General features: G+C 43.6%; 1 protein-coding gene and 1 long non-coding RNA gene across 5 annotated transcripts in view; one reads left to right on the top strand and one right to left on the bottom strand.

Moving 5' to 3' along the window:
- Positions 1 to 1,467: 1,467 nt before the first annotated feature.
- LOC130282588 (DPY30 domain-containing protein 1-like) overlaps positions 1,468 to 17,161 on the bottom strand; it is a 180,214-nt gene continuing 164,520 nt past the window's right edge. For all 4 annotated transcript variants that reach the window (XM_056530957.1, XM_056530958.1, XM_056530960.1 and 1 more), the window contains one exon: positions 1,468 to 1,854. In XM_056530957.1, the coding sequence (XP_056386932.1) occupies positions 1,561 to 1,854 (294 nt within the window). In that variant the 3' untranslated portion in view covers positions 1,468 to 1,560. The remainder of the gene's footprint in view (positions 1,855 to 17,161) is intronic.
- LOC130282590 (uncharacterized) lies at positions 4,826 to 6,444 on the top strand. The gene is made up of 3 exons (XR_008846462.1): positions 4,826 to 5,087; positions 5,493 to 5,550; positions 5,701 to 6,444. It is a non-coding gene; the product is annotated as an uncharacterized LOC130282590 (long non-coding RNA).

The following is a 17,161-nucleotide window of genomic DNA, read 5'->3' on the forward strand; positions in this document are numbered from 1 at the left end:
CGTCAATTATTTTCAGTTTCAGATTTCTAGACAACTGCTTAGAAGAACCCATGGTGCGGATTGTTGGGGCAAGGTCAGATGAGTCTGGGCATTTCAAACCTTTGAGATTGACATCACCTGGTCTTCCCAGATGCTGATTGAGAACAATCCATGACACTGGCAGGTCTCAGCTTTGCAAATGGGGCAGTGCATGCTATAAATTCTGAAGGATGCCCAAACTTTTGCAGACGCCATTTTTTTGTTTTCTGTTATTTTGAAAGTGTAAATCATGGAAATAAAATCGAACTTATAAGAATGTCTAATCTGTAATTTGATGCCTTTTGAAGATTTTTCCATCTTTCCTTGGCTTCTTTATGCACATTAATACAATTTTTACCTGGGGTGCCAAAACTTTTAATCCCCACTGTATATGCTCATGAAAATTATGGAAATGTACTCACTTATATACCCGGTCTACTGAATATCAATGGGGCTTGTGCCAGTTTGTGCAGGTATACATTGCATCCCATTTGAACTGGTTGCCAAAATATGTGTGTAACATACTGTCAAATTATAAAGTGAACCCAGCCTGAAGGAAAGTCTAAGGATGAGAATGTTATTCTTTTCCTGTCAGCTATTTATGTAACAAATAGAAACACAGATAATTAAACACACAAACATAGTCACTAATAGACTATGTTTGGTATAGTAAAGTCTATGGGCATGCCATAAGTATGATGCATTATATGTTTGAAAACTTTTTGTCAGTATCCCAACCTATACCAGTGATGTAGCACTAAAATGTCTTGTGGAAGGAGCCTTACCAAAACACACACTATACTATTTTTTTAGACACTTTTTTTTTTTCTCTTCACCATTCACATAACAAATACAAACACAGATAACTAAACACACAAACATACACACTGGCCCTCATTTATTATTCAAAACCCGACCTCTTTTGTCGGGTTTTTTTGTCGCATCTTTGTCTGCGCCATGTCGCAGACATCGTGCGCCAGTCTGCGACACTATGCGACATTTTTTCCCGACGGACCCGATGTGGATTCTCCCAAACCCGAAAAAGGGGCGTAACCCGACATTTCTGAGCTTTCCCACGTATTTATTAAGGTTTCCAACCCGAATTTGTTGAATTGTTGTGGATTTTTTCCCGACAGCTCAGAGGAGTTGGAAACCAAAACCTACAAAACCCACGTGCGACAAACAGGATGATACATAATAATAAATAACAGGGGAAAAAAGCAGTCGGGTAAGAAAGCAACATAGACTTACAACCCGATTTTCTTAGTAAATGAGGGCCACTGTGTAAAATACATGACCCAATAACCTATGGCCAGCTGATGCACCAAAAATATATAAACATTTTATAGAGATCACAACTGACATTTTCAAAAAAAAAATTCTAGTAGTTCTGCATTATGTCTTTATCTAAAACTTCCTTATCCACCTGATACATAAAAAAGATTGCTGTAACAGTAAAATGCCCATCCATGATGGGCACTGAGAAGTTGTTTTTATTATTATTTTTTATGCAAATTTGTTTACAAAGACAAGAGAGAAATCTCATGTGCTGTCTTCTCCTGCATCAGCCTCATGTTCCTCTTCCTCAGATGCTTCCATACCGGTTTTATTCTGGTCAGTATTTGTGTTTGCTGTATTTGCAGGAGAGCCATGGTCATCGACAAGCACACCATTACTTGTAGGAAATTTCATGGCCTGTGCATTTTCCTGCCCTTCTACAACTTCAGAGTTTTCTGGATTCTTACTCAAATCATTCTGTTCTTCATTGTTTTTTTCTGTGCCATGTGATACTGTTGTATCTGCAGGGGGAATATCTGGGCTCTTCTGTTTGCCGCCCTTTCAGGTGGGATTAAAGAGGTTTAGAATTATTTTAGACGTTCAATGAAATATTACAAAACAGCAAATTTACTTCCTCAAAACAATTTTTGTCCTTACATTTGTGCTTACATTATGGAGGTAAATATTGAGATTTCAATATGTGATTGCAATGTAATAAACAAATGGTAAAATCCACCCATTTTATATAGCCAGTACCCTCATATTATAATATGAAATGAGGGGAATTGTCTTTGAGGAGAATTGGCTATATGAAATGAGGGGGAATGCCTATATGAGGAGGAGGGGGGGGGGCTATATGAGGGGGAACATAGGCTATAGGAAGGGGAACATAGGCTTTCTGAGGGGGGACATGGGCTGTATGAAGGGCAATACAGACTTTAGGAGGGGGACCAGCTATAAGAGGAGGAACATGGGCTATATGAAGGGGGACCAGCTTCATGAGAAGAATGTCTGTATGAGGGGGGGGGGGGGGCGGCTATATGAAGGGGACCATAGGCTATAGGAGGGAAAATGGCTATATGAGGGGGACCAGCTATATGAGGGGGAACATGGGCTATATGAAGGGGGACCAGCTTCATGAGGAGAATGTCTGTATGAGGGAAATGTCTATATGAGGGGGGGGGGGGGGCTATATGAAGGGGAATATAGGCTATAGGAGGGAAAATGGCTATATGAGGGGGAACATGGGCTATATAAGTGGGAATATAGATTATAGAAGGGGGACAGCTATATGTAGGGGAACATGGGCTATACAAGGAGGAATATAGAATAGAGGAGGGGGGCCAGCTATATGAAGGAGAACATGGGCTATATGAGGGGTAATATAGACAGACTATAGAAGGGGAATCATTTATATGAGGGGAATTGCTATATGAAAGGGAACATGGGCTATTTGATGGGGAATATAGACTATAGAAGGAGGACCAGCTATATAAGGGGAATTGCTATATGAAATTCATATAGCCCCTGTCCCCCCTCATAAAGTCTCCCATGGCCAAGCTGCCGCTGCCAGGCTATGGGATGCTGAGCCGTCGCCGCTGCCTGAGCCTGGAGCCATTGGAGCAGATAAACGCCAGATTTTACTAAATGCCAAATCGAAATATCGCAATACGCAATAATTGGAATTCAATTGTGATTGCAATATATCATTTAGGCCTAAGACAAACTTAAATATAATATAACAACAATATTCTGTATGAGATATTAATCTTTATTAGCAAATAACGTACACAAACACTTAAATGCAAAAAGACACAATATAATTAAAAACTATTAAAACTGCCCTAACCAGAGCGACCTTCTACAAAAACATGAGGGGAGCATATAACCACCCTCAACTGGGAACATGTACATAAGTAATAGCAGGCAGATGACATTGCTCAGTCTGTTCAAAACCCCAACATAATGTGTAAACCGTGCATGTGGCAGGAAAAACACAGTTACCTAGTGTACAAAAGTAATGCTGCCCTATACTCTATACACAAGCTTGACTAGCTGCCCTACTGAGCATAAGTTTAACAATAAATATAAAATTAAAACATGCAAACCAATGAAGGGTACCAGATGGGGGACTGGACGGATGCAAGTATCAACAGGCCACGACATATGCCCCCCCACAAATCACCACGCGTTCCATCCCAGTTAGGCAACTTCCTCAGGGGGTAGGATTGTAACAATATAAGTGAATTTTTATAGTAAACTAAATAAGTGTGACTACCAAGTGGGGCTTGGGGGGGGGGGGGGGGGGGGACATGTCGTGACCTGTTAATACTTAAATCCAACCAATTCCCCATCTGGTACCCTACAAAGGTTTGCCTGTTTTACTTTTATATTCATATGCATTTACTGTTATGCTTTGTAGGGCAGCCAGTTCAGCTTGTGTATAGTGTATAGGGCTGCATTACTTTGTATTGATGTCACACTGTGTAGTTTAATTCTGTTCATTACATGTATGATTTACACATTAGGTTGGGGTTTTGAATGAACTAAGCCGTGTCACATGCCTGCTATTATTTATGTACATATCCCCACTTGAGGGTGGTTATACTGTATCCTTCCCTCATGTTTTTGTAGGAAGTTGCTCTGGTTAGACTAATTTTAATTGTTTTTAATTGTACTTTTGCATCCATGTAATTTTGAAATTTTTTGCTAGTAAAGAATAATATTTTATACAGAATATTGTTGTTACTGATAGACGTGCATTGCACTTAGTTTATAGAATATCTGCTTTTCTCTTTTTTGTGTATAGTTATTCGGGAAGAATGCTCTTCACCCTGATATGTACTCTCTGATATAGAGGTTGAGCCCCCGCATTTTTGTGTTTGGCTGGACACTAATGACTGTGACAAAGTGGGAAATGAAGGGACAATAATGACTTATACATGGAGAGATGAGGTGACACTAATGACTGTGATGCAGGGGGAGATAAGGGGACACTATTGACTGTGACACAGGGGGAGATAAGGGGACACTAATGACTGTGACAAATGAAGAGATGAGTGGACACATGACTGTGATACAGGGAGAGAGGAGAGGATACAAATGACTGTGGCTTCTAACTTTTTTTTTGCTAGCTCCTAAATTTATAACTAATTTATTAAGCCCTGGCTGCAGGGGTTATAGGGAAAATCAGTGATAGTGGATTCCACGTAGTGCTTTAATGGTCTATTCACATTTACACTATTCTGAGCAGATTTGATGCGCAGGATTTTCTGCTGCAGATTTCAATATAAACTGAATGATTGAACACAGCTTGAAATCCTGTGCATCAAATCTGCGTAGAATCCTGGTGGAAAACGTTGTGACGGCATGATGTGTTAGGCCGTCTCTCATCTCTCTCTCCACCTCTCCGCTCGGAACTGTCCCGTGTGCTACCCGGCCTGAGATGTATTGGAGCCGGTCTAAGAGGGGCTTAACTCCCTTGTAAGGAGAACAAACGACACGGCCGGCATACGGGAGGTACTCTCACGGTAAGAGCCGCGTCATGTTGGGACCATGCTGCGCTGTGACGGGAGCTGGTCACGTGGGAGGCAACGTATTTTCGGAGCCTCTCGAGGACCAGCGCATACAGCGCGAGATGCCGGGGAAAGAAGCTCAAGCAAGGTAACACTCCTAAGAGATGGACAGTGAATGAGATATGGACAGTGAATGCTGCCCTCCGCTGAGCTTATGGGAGACTGCTGAATAGAATACCCGCAGCTGTTTGTGAGGCCGATGGCGGCACCGGCCAGGTGAGAGATGGGGGCGCCACAGCCTTATACCTGGGGATACGGAGCTTGTGGCAAAGAGTGGCAAATGGGGGCCCTGACCCCCCTGAGGGGGGTGTTGAGTAGGGGGGCGCCACGAGTGTACGAGGTGGGACGCTATCAGAGACTTATGTGGCATGTAGGGATGGTGGCGCCCCTCGGCTCTGTTCCTTCCTTTCGGGGATTAGTGATTGTGCTCCCCCTAGAGAGGGGTAGGGTGAAGATTGTTCGGAGGCCCCGATGACTAATATAGTGGTGGCCCCTTGTGAAGGATGCATGGTGGAATTAAGGACCGCCATAGAAATTACTGCTTATGTGCTTTTCTTGTGTCGCTCCTTTTCCCCTGAAATTGCTGTCAATTGTGTTAATGGCTCCATCATTTGTTTGTAGGCCACACATAACCAAGGCCCTAGGAGGACAGGGTGCACCTAATAGATCTCCGGGAGATGTAAGTATTGATCTCTTTAATGCTTGTATGTGTCGGCCGGAAATCTATGAAGGCAGGAGGACTAATACAAGATATAAGGTATACTGTTCCTGCTTTAGTTCTTCCCCTCTCCTCTGATTATGGTTTTTGTATTATTTGATTCTACTTTAGTGCTTACTGGTACGCTGAACAGGTTGGGGAGTTATGGCACCCAAAAGACACCCAGGAAACAGCCCAGTCAGAGAAAAAGAGAAATCAAACTCGGGAAAGCTGGACAAACTCTGGAGCTCTCCATCTGCTAATAATAGTAACAAAGGCCCTTCTCCAATAAAAAAATAAGTTGGGCTCAAAATATGAAGTGTTAAACTGAGATGAGGGAGAGAGTGAGAAACTGCTTAATGACCAGATGTTACAAAATATTCTCATCGAGTTACAGCAATGCAATGCAGGGCTTAGAGACTTGGCCACCCAGATGGGAGCTTTATCCAGCAAAGTCTCCTTTATTCGGGACGATCTTAACAAAATCAGAGAGAGGGTGATGACGATAGAAAAATATGTACCTGAAACTAAATCCAAAGTGGACCTGGCTAAAACTACAACAGATAAACTGTCCGAGGAAAACTCTCTATTAACCCCTTAAGGACACATGTGTCCGCTCCCGATCTATAACGCAGGGCAACGGCCGGGACCCGTGGCTAATAGCGCGCGGCATTGATCGCGGTGCCGCGCGCTATTAACCCTTTAGACGCGGCGTTCAAAGTTGAACGCCCATCTAGAGTGAAAGTGAAAGCATGCCGGTTAGCTCAGTGGGCTGTTTGGGATAGCCGCGGCGAAATCGCGGCATCCCGAACAGCTTACAGGACAGCAGAGGGTCCCTACCTGCCTCCTCGCTGTCTGAGATCCAGGCATGAGCAGTCAAGCGGCAGAATCATCGTTCACTGGTTTCCTATGAGAAACCAGTGATCAATGTAATAGATCAGTGTGTGCAGTGCTATAGGTCCCTATTGGAGCTATAACACTGCAAAAAAAAAGTGAAAAAAAATAAGTGAATAAAGATCATTTAACCCCTTCCCTATTAAAAGTTTGAATCACCCCCCTTTTCCCATAAAAAAAAAAACACAGTGTAAATAAAAATAAACATATATGGTATCGCTGCGTGCGGAAATGTCCGAATTATAAAAATATACCGTTAATTAAACCGCACTGTCAATGGCGTACGCGCAAAAAAATTCCAAAATCCAAAATAGTGCACTTTTGGTCACTTTTTATCAATAAGTCCTATCAATGCAAAAATGGTACCTCTAAAAACTTCAGATCACGGCGCAAAAAATGAGCCCTCATACCGCCCCATACGCGGAAAATTCAAAAGTTATAGGGGTCAGAAGACGACAGTTTTAAACGTATTAATTTTCCTGCATGTAGTTATGATTTTTTCCAGAAGTACGACAAAATCAAACCTATATAAGTAGGATATCATTTTAATCGTATGGACCTACAGAATAAAGATAAGGTGTCATTTTTACCGAAAAATGTACTTTGTAGAAATGAAAGCCCCCAAAAGTTACAAAACAGCGTTTTTTTTTCAATTTTGTCTCACAATGATTTTTTTTTCCGTTTCGCCGTAGATTTTTGGGCAAAATGACTGACGTCATTACAAAGTAGAATTGGTGGCGGAAAAAATAGGCCATCATATGGATCTTTAGGTGCAAAATTGAAAGAGTTATGATTTTTTAAAGACAAGGAGGAAAAAAACGAAAATGCAAAAACGGAAAAACCCTCGGTCCGTAAGGGGTTAAAGAAAAGATTAACTGATATGGAGGACAGATCCAGATGTTCGAATATTAGATTGATTGGTATGCCTGAGGGGGATGAGGGACCCTCCCCAGTAGAGTTCTGTAAATCTTGGATTAAAGAGACATTTAACGATATTGAGGTAGAATTATCAAAACCTGTGCAGAGGAAAAGTTGCCCAGTTGCCCATAGCAACAAATCAGCTCGCTTCTTTCATTTTTAACAAGGCCTCTGCAAAATGAAAGAAGCGATCAGATTGGTTGCTATGGGTAACTGGGCAACTTTTCCTCTGCACAGGTTTTGATAAATCTCCCCCATTAAGTTTTTAAATTTATTTAACACTGAAAGTGCCCATCGAGTTCCTGGAAAGCGGCCACCCCCAGGATCACCTCCTAGGACAATCCTAATGAAATTATTGCTCTCAAGTGACAGATATTCTTTGTTGAGACGGGCGAGGAGCATGCCTGTGATTATGTATAATAACTCCCAGATCTTATTGTACCCTGACTTCTCTAGGGAGACCCAAGTAGCTCGGGCCTCCTATAGGGAAGTCAGGAAAAGATTGCATCAAGCGAATATAGGTTTCTCGTTTTTTTTTTCAGCTAGACTAAGAGTAAATTTTAAAGATAAGATTTTATTCTTTCCAGACCCTAAGCAAGCAAACGGGTGGCAGGAATTAAAAGTAACTGATGTTTAGATTTTGTATGTTTCTTTTTTTAAGGAGGGGGGAGGGGGGGAGAGGTTGGAAAGGGCGTAAGGATTACAGACCTTATGTGGCAAATCTTAGTAAGGTCAATGGAGGGAGGTGGAAGGTGGGGGTGGGGGGAGAGAGAAGTAGAGTCCTGGAAGCAATGGAGGGTGGGGTTTTGGGTTGTTTGTTTTTTTTCTCTCTCATATTACTTAGATGATTAGGATAATTTCCTGGAACGTGAGGGGAATGTCAGACAAGGTGAAGAGATGCGCTATATTTGATCAAATTACTAATTTGATCAAAAATAGTACTACTTCACTAGTGGCACTATTAGAAACCCATTTGACACAAGAGACATTAAAACAAGTTTTCATATGATGGGTGGGTTAGGAGTTTCATGCAGTTTATTCAAATTACTCAGTTGGGGTATCAGTGTACATTCACAGATCCTTCAATTGTGAGATAATAGCTAAAAGGATAGATAAAAGGGGTCAATATGTATTTTTACATGGTATATTTGATCAGGTGGAGTTGATCTTGGCTTTTCTATATATTCCACCTCCTTTTTCATTGGAAATTTTAATTGAGTTGTTGGAGTTTCTTGACACCAGGTCCGGCGTTTCCCTCACAGTAGCAGGAGATCTTAATGCGGTAGTGGATACACAGAAGGATAGGGTTGGGAGATTGTCCCTTTCTATGAATAAGACGATGCTTAGTAAATTTTTGGAAGAAGTGGGATGGCTAGACCTGTGGAGAGCTCTTTATGGAGGATATACTAGATATACGTGTTATAGTACCTCTTTTCAAGCTGCCTCTCGTATTGATTTATTCTTGGGAAATTGTGAAGTTAGAGGTAGAGTTAAAAAGATTCCTTGTCATCCGTGCTCTATCTCGGATCATACCCCTTTGGAGTTGATCCTGGATACAGGATGAAGAAGTGAAACTAGAATGCCCCTAAGAATCAATACGCACTGGCTCACGGTCCTTGGGAAGGATGAATTTTTGGAGGAAGAGATCAAGGCCTTTTGGCAAATTAACAGAAATTCTGCAGATATTAGGGTAGTGTGGGATGCGTTTTTTTCAGGGGGCTCCTATTTGGGGAGATTAACAAGAGAAAAAAAAGATCTTTAGGAAAAGATAAGAACTAATAAATATAGTTAAAAAAGAGGAAAATTTATTCTCTGCATCAAATATCTATAATTGAAATAAATGAAAAAAGGCCCAAAGAGAGTTAGGTGTGTGGCAAAGGGAGAAAGCACAGAACAAGTTTTTTTTTTTTTTTGCTGGCCTAAAGCATTTCTGTGAGGGAGGGAAGCCCAATGCTATGCTGTTTCGCCTAGTAAATTCCCAGAGTTCCAGTCAGACAAGTGGGTCTATATACAATAAAGACGTGGACGATGGTGGACGATTCTGAGAAGGTAGTTGAGGTATTTGAGGATTTCTTTAGTAAGTTATATAACTTCTCAAGTGGGGGGAGTCTGAAACCAGGGACTACTTGTAAGAGGTGAACTTACCCAGATATACATCACAGGAGGGCTTGGTTTTAGACTCCCCCATTAGTTTGAGAGAGGTGAGAGAAGTTATTCTGGCCTCCCCAGAGAAATCTGCTCCTGGGCCAGACGGGCTTCCGTTTGGCATTTACAAGAAATCCGTTAATGTATTGGCCCCTTTAATATTAGACATTATTAATGAATCCTGTAAGGGAGGGTCACTCCCCAAATCTATGTTGGAAGCTCACATTTTGCAGATTCCAAATAAAAATATGTTATATGTGGAATCATATACACCAATATCCCTACTGAATGCGGACGCAAAGATCCTGTCTAAGATTTTGGCCAACAGATTCAGTTGGGTTATTGGTAGTTTGATTAGTAAGGACCAAACAGGTTTCATTCCGCAGGGGTTTGTTCTCTAATATTGAAAGGATGTATGGCAACATTCAGAGGGGGAAGGGTAGGCTCCGCTCCATCCTATCTCTGGATGCAACTAAGGTGTTTGATAGGGTGGAGTGGAGCTTTATGTGGGAGGTGTTAATGGGGTTGGGGCAAAATTTATAAATTGGATTAAGCTCCTTTATGTGCAGCCAACCGCAAGAATAATATGGGGTAAAACCCTATCGAAAGGATTTGTGTTGGGAAGAGGGACCGGTCAAGGGTGCCCCCTCTCACCCCTCCTTTTTGCATTATATATAGAGCCTTTAGCTAATATGATTAGGATGCTCTCTAAGGTGGAGGGACTTCTTATGAATAAGGAAGAGCATAGACTCTCCCTTTATGCGGTTTACCTCCTTCTCTTCGTCCAGGACCCAGTAGCTGCATTGCCAGAGATCATTGTGATTTTCTCAAGGTTTGGGAGATATTCAGGGTTGGAGATCAATCAGCAGAAGTCATATATAATGCCCATTGGATTCTGTTTGGAAGAGAGGGAGGTCCCACTTAAAATAGTGAAAGCTGAGCAGGAGTTGGAATATTTGGGAGTTAAGGTTACAATTGAGCCCTATAGATTCATGGAAGTTAATTTGAATCCCTTAATAAAGAAAATCGAAAAAAAGATGCAGGTTTGGGGGAAATTTCCCCTTTCCATGGCCAATAGAGTGGCTCTGATAAAGATGATAATATTGCCCCAGGTCCTTTTCCTACTGAATACTGCTCCAGTATGGATACCGGAATTTTGGTTTGATCAATTTCATAGGAAATTAAATCGCTTCATATGGGTGAGGAAAAGGCTGAGACTTAAATACAAGGTTTTGTGCGCCAAGCCTGATGAGGGGGGTTGCACAGCTCCGAATTTCAGATCATATTTTCTCGCCAGAATAATCAAATATATATTGGAACGGGACAATTGGTCTTGCCTGCAACAATGTAGTTTGATTAGAGGGTGGGATGGATTTGGGGTGTTGGAAAGTTTAGAGGTAAAACAAAGAGACACTACTTTCTCCTATGGGAAGATGATATTGAAGGGTTAGAGTTCAATGAAAAAACTAATAGGGGTAAAGGGGGGCACGGAGTTTTCACCTTTATAGTATAATATAAATTTGGCAGAATTCCTGAAAATGGAGGATGTCAAATTTTGGATTAAAAGGGTATTCCAGGCCAAAACTTTTTTTTATATATATCAACTGGCTCCGGAAAGTTAAACAGATTTGTAAATTACTTCTATTAAAAAATCTTAATCCTTCCAATAGTTATTAGCATCTGAAGTTGAGTTGTTGTTTTCTGTCTAACTGCTCTCTGATGACTCACATCCCGGGCTCCGGAAAGCTCCGAACAGATTTGTAAATTACTTCTATTAAAAAATCTTGATCCTTCCAATAGTTATTCGCTTCTGAAGTTTTCTGTCTAACTGCTCAGTGATGATGTCACGTCCCGGGAGCTGTGCATGATGGGAGAATATCCCCATAGGAACTGCACAGCTCCCGGGACGTGACATCATCATTGAGCAGTTAGACAGAAAACTTCAGAAGCTAATAACTATTGGAAGGATCAAGATTTTTTAATAGAAGTAATTTACAAATCTGTTCGGAGCTTTCCGGAGCCAGTTGATATAAATAAAAAAAGGTTTTGCCTGGAATACCCCTTTAAATATGGGGTTAAATATGTATCACAAATAATAGTGGGGGTTGAGCTGATAACATTTAATGAGTTAGTCAATAAATATGCACTAAATAGAAACCAATATTTTAGGTTTCTCTTATTAAGACACGCATTTCACAGTATGGAAAATAAAGGTGAAGTATTAATCCAGAATCACGTTGTGTTAGAATTAATTAAGAAAAATGAACAAGGGAAGAAATTTATGGTCACATTGTATAGGTTATTGGTGAAGGATGGTATGAAGGGATTTAATACGAAGTATAGATCAATCTGGGCAAAGTGGCTGGGGGAAATATCAGAAACACAATGGCAGAGATTTTTGAAGAGCATTCCTAATATCTCAATCTATATATATAAAACTCAACGTGTGTGAGTGTGTGTATGTATGCATGTATGTATGTGTGTGTGTGTATGTTCCAGCATCACGTCCAAACGGCTAAAGATATTAACATGAAACTTGGCACACATGTTACTTATATGTCAACAACAAACATAGGATAGGTGATTTAACCCTTAACCACCCCCATTTGTGAGGGTCGGGGTTTTTGTTTAAAGTCCCATGCAAATCAATGGGAAATGTATATTCCCACATAACTTCCGTACGGCTGGAGATATTTCAATACCTGGTACACATATTACGGGTCAGGATAGGAGGTCGGGATAGGAGGACGGGATTGGAGGACGAGATAGGAGGACGAGATAGGAGGACAAGATAGGAGTACGGGATAGGAGTACGGGATAGGAGTACGGGATGGGAGTACGGGATGGGAGGTCGGGATAGGAGGTCGGGATAGGAGGTCGAGATAGGAGGTCGGGATAGGAGGACGGGATAGGAGGACGGGATAGGAGGACGGGATAGGAGGACGGGATAGGAGGACGGGATAGGAGGTCGGGATAGGAGGTCGGGATAGGAGGTCGGGATAGGAGGTCGAGATAGGAGGACGGGATAGGAGGACGGGATAGGAGGATGGGATAGGAGGACGGGATAGGAGGTCGGGATAGGAGGACGGGATAGGAGGTCGGGATAGGAGGTCGTGATAGGAGGACGGGATAGGAGGACGGGATAGGGGGTTGGGATAGGAGGTTGGGATAGGAGGATGGGATAGATGGACTGGATAGGAGGACGGGATAGGAGGACGGAAAAGGAGGACGGGAAAGGAGGTCGAGATATGAGGACAGGAAAGGAGGACGGGAAAGGAGGACGGAATAGGAGGACGGGATAGGAGGACGAGATAGGAGGTCGGGATAGGAGGACGGTATAGGAGGACGGGATAGGAGGACGGGATAGGAGGTCGGGATAGGAGGTCCTGATAGGAGGACGGGATAGGAGGACGGGATAGGAGGTTGGGATAGGAGGACGGGATAGGAGGACTGGATAGGAGGACGGGATAGTAGGACGGAAAAGGAGGACGGGAAAGGAGGACGGGAAAGGAGGACGGGAAAGGAGGTTGAGATATGAGGACGGGAAAGGAGGACGGGAAAGGAGGACGGAATAGGAGGATGGGATAGGAGGACGAGATAGGAGGGCGAGATAGGAGGTCGGGATAGGAGTACGGGATAGGAGGACGGGATAGGAGGACGGGAAAGGAGGATGGGAAAGGAGGTCGAGAAAGGAGGTCGAGATAGGAGGTTGGGATAGGAGGTTGGGATAGGAGGATGGGATAGATGGACTGGATAGGAGGACGGGATAGGAGGACGGAAAAGGAGGACGGGAAAGGAGGTCGAGATATGAGGACAGGAAAGGAGGACGGGAAAGGAGGACGGAATAGGAGGACGGGATAGGAGGACGAGATAGGAGGTCGGGATAGGAGGACGGTATAGGAGGACGGGATAGGAGGACGGGATAGGAGGTCGGGATAGGAGGTCCTGATAGGAGGACGGGATAGGAGGACGGGATAGGAGGACGGGATAGGAGGACGGGATAGGAGGTTGGGATAGGAGGACGGGATAGGAGGACTGGATAGGAGGACGGGATAGGAGGACGGAAAAGGAGGACGGAAAAGGAGGACGGGAAAGGAGGACGGGAAAGGAGGACGGGAAAGGAGGTTGAGATATGAGGACGGGAAAGGAGGACGGGAAAGGAGGACGGAATAGGAGGATGGGATAGGAGGACGAGATAGGAGGGCGAGATAGGAGGTCGGGATAGGAGTACGGGATAGGAGGACGGGATAGGAGGACGGGAAAGGAGGATGGGAAAGGAGGTCGAGAAAGGAGGTCGAGATAGGAGGACGGGAAAGGAGGTCGAGATAGGAGGACGGGAAAGGAGGTCGAGATAGGAGGACAGGAAAGGAGGACGGGAAAGGAGGTTGAGATATATACATAAAACTCAACATGTGTGTGTGTGTGTATGTATGTATGTATGTGTGTATGTTCCAGCATCACGTCCAAACGGCTAAAGATATTAAACATGAAACTTGGAACACATGTTACTTATATGTCAACAACATATGTCAACAACAAACATAGGATAGGTGATTTAACCCTTACTCACCCCCATTTGCCAGGGGCGGGGTTTATGTTTAAAGTCCCATACAAGTCAATGGGAAATATATGTTACTGCATAACTTCCAAACAGCTGGAGATATTTCGATAATACTTGGTCACAAGTTACTTATATATCCACTTAAAATATAGGATAGTTAAGTTAACCCTTAACTACCCCCATTTGTGAGGGTCAGGGTTTTTGTTTAAAGTCCCATGCAAATCAATGGGAAATGTATATTCCCACATAACTTCCGTACGGCTGGAGATATTTCAATACCTGGTACACATATTAACGGTCAGGATAGGAGGTCGGGATAGGAGGACGGGATTGGAGGACGAGATAGGAGGACGAGATATGAGTACGGGATGGGAGTACGGGATGGGAGGTCGAGATAGGAGGTCGGGATAGGAGGTCGAGATAGGAGGTCGGGATAGGAGGTCAGGATAGGTTGGGATAGGAGGACGTGATAGGAGGATGGGATAGGAGGACGGGATAGGAGGACGGGATAGGAGGTCGAGATAGGAGGTTGGGATAGGAGGTCGGGATAGGAGGTCGAGATAGGAGGATGGGATAGGAGGACGGGATAGGAGGTCGGGATAGGAGGACGGGATAGGAGGTCGTGATAGGAGGACGGGATAGGAGGACGGGATAGGAGGATGGGATAGGAGGACGGGATAGGAGGTCGGGATAGGAGGTCGTGATAGGAGGACGGGATAGGAGGTTGGGATAGGAGGTTGGGATAGGAGGATGGGATAGATGGACTGGGTAGGAGGACGGGATAGGAGGACGGAAAAGGAGGACGGGAAAGGAGGATGGGAAAGGAGGTCGAGATATGAGGACAGGAAAGGAGGACGGGAAAGGAGGACGGGAAAGGAGGACGGAATAGGAGGACGGGATAGGAGGACGAGATAGGAGGTCGGGATAGGAGGACGGCATAGGAGGTCGGGATAGGAGGTCGGGATAGGAGGTCGGCATAGGAGGTCGTGATAGGAGGTCGTGATAGGAGGTCGTGATAGGAGGACTGGATAGGAGGACGGGATAGGAGGACGGAAAAGGAGGACGGGAAAGGAGGACGGAATAGGAGGACGGGAAAGGAGGATGGGAAAGGAGGTCGAGAAAGGAGGTCGAGATAGGAGGACGGGAAAGGAGGTCGAGATAGGAGGACGGGAAGGAGGTCAAGATAGGAGGACGGGAAAGGAGGACGGGAAAGGAGGTTGAGATATGAGGACGGGAAAGGAGAACGGGATAGGAGGACGGGATAGGAGGAGGGGATAGGAGGACAGGATAGGAGGTCGGGATAGGAGGTCAGGATATGATGACGGGATAGGAGGTCGGGATATGACAACAATTTATGAGGACGGGATATGAAGTCAAAAGCTTCCTCCTTTGCTTATTTTCCTCCCAAACAAGGATTAGGAAGGAAAAACCGGGCAACGCCGGGTACTCAGCTAGTCTATATATATAAAACTCAACGTGTGTGTGTGTGTATGTATGTTCCACAAAAACTTCCAAACCGCTAAAGATATTAACATGAAACTTGGCACACATGTTACTTATATGTCAACAACAAACATAGGATAGGTGATTTAACCCTTACTCACCCCCATTTGCCAGGGGCTGGGTTTTTGTTTAAAGTCCCATACAAGTCTATGGGAAATATATGTTACTGCATAACTTCCAAACGGCTGGAGATATTTCGATAATACTTGGTCACATGTTACTTATATGTCCACTTAAAATATAGGATAGTTAATTTAACCCTTAACTACCCCCATTTGTGATGGTCGGGGTTTTTGTTTAACCCTCCCATGCAAATCAATGAGAAATGTATGTTCTCACATAACTTCTGTACGGCTGGAGATATTTCAATACCTGGTACACATATTACAGGTCGGGATATGAGGACGGGATGGGAGGTCGAGATAGGAGGTTGAGATAGGAGGACGGGATAAGAGGACAGGATAGGAGGACAGGATAGGAGGTCGGGATAGGAGGATAGGATAGGAGGACAGGATAGGAGATCGAGATAGGAGGACGAGATAGGAGGACGAGATAGGAGGTCGGGATAGGAGGACGAGAAAGGAGGATGGTATAGGAGGACGGGATAGGAGGACGCGATAGGAGGTCGGGATAGGAGTTTGGGATAGGAGGACGGGATAGGAAGTCGGGATAGGAGGTCGGGATAGGAGGATGGGATAGGAGGTCGGGATAGGAGGTTGGGGTATGAGGACGGGATATGGGGTTGGGATATGACAACAATATATGAGGACGGGATATGAAGTCAAAAGCTTCCTCCTTTGTTGGACCGGGCAACGCCGGGTATTCAGCTAGTTAATAATAACTATCGTCTTACTCAATTGCGAATAGTGTATAACACGTATTTGGCTTCGACACAGCTGGCTAGAATGGGCTCTCAAGTTGGCTCTTTATGTCCTAGATATGCATTGAGTGAAGCAGATTTAGTTAATGTGTTATGGGGATGTCGGAAGATCTCTGCCTATTGGGTAGAAGTCAGGAATAATATTAGTCGGAAATTAAGGGTAAAAATAGAATTAACAGGTAGACAAGTAATTTTGGGGGAACCTTCTCAATGTGGTAAAGATATACAGTTAATCAATAAAGTTTTGTTTTGCGCTAAACTGTTAATCTTAAGGGTATGGCTATCTGTGCGAGTCCCAAGTGTTGAAGAATGGCTGAATCAAGTAGATAGAATAAAAAAATATGAATGCTTGAAGGCACAGCCGTCAATTAAACAAATGCAAAGATGTAAAAGGATATGGGAACAGTGATATACCGCAGAAGGCTATTAAAATGAGTTGAAAACTGGGTAATGTACATATTTATTTATGTTTTTTTTTTCTTTCTTTCTCTCTCTATTGCTCCAGGACAGGGAGGGGGGGAGGATGGGTTGTTTGTTTGATGTGTTGGTTCTCTGTCAGTTTTGTGGTCTTTCTATTTTTATCTGGATAGACAGGTTCGCTCGATGGAGACCGCACATGTATTATATATGTATTGTATCATGGTACTTGATTTGTTATTAAAAAAAAAATAATAATAATCTGCGCAGAATAC

This window comes from Hyla sarda, chromosome 7 (assembly GCF_029499605.1).
Source record: "Hyla sarda isolate aHylSar1 chromosome 7, aHylSar1.hap1, whole genome shotgun sequence".
Classification (NCBI taxonomy): Eukaryota; Metazoa; Chordata; class Amphibia; order Anura; family Hylidae; genus Hyla; species Hyla sarda.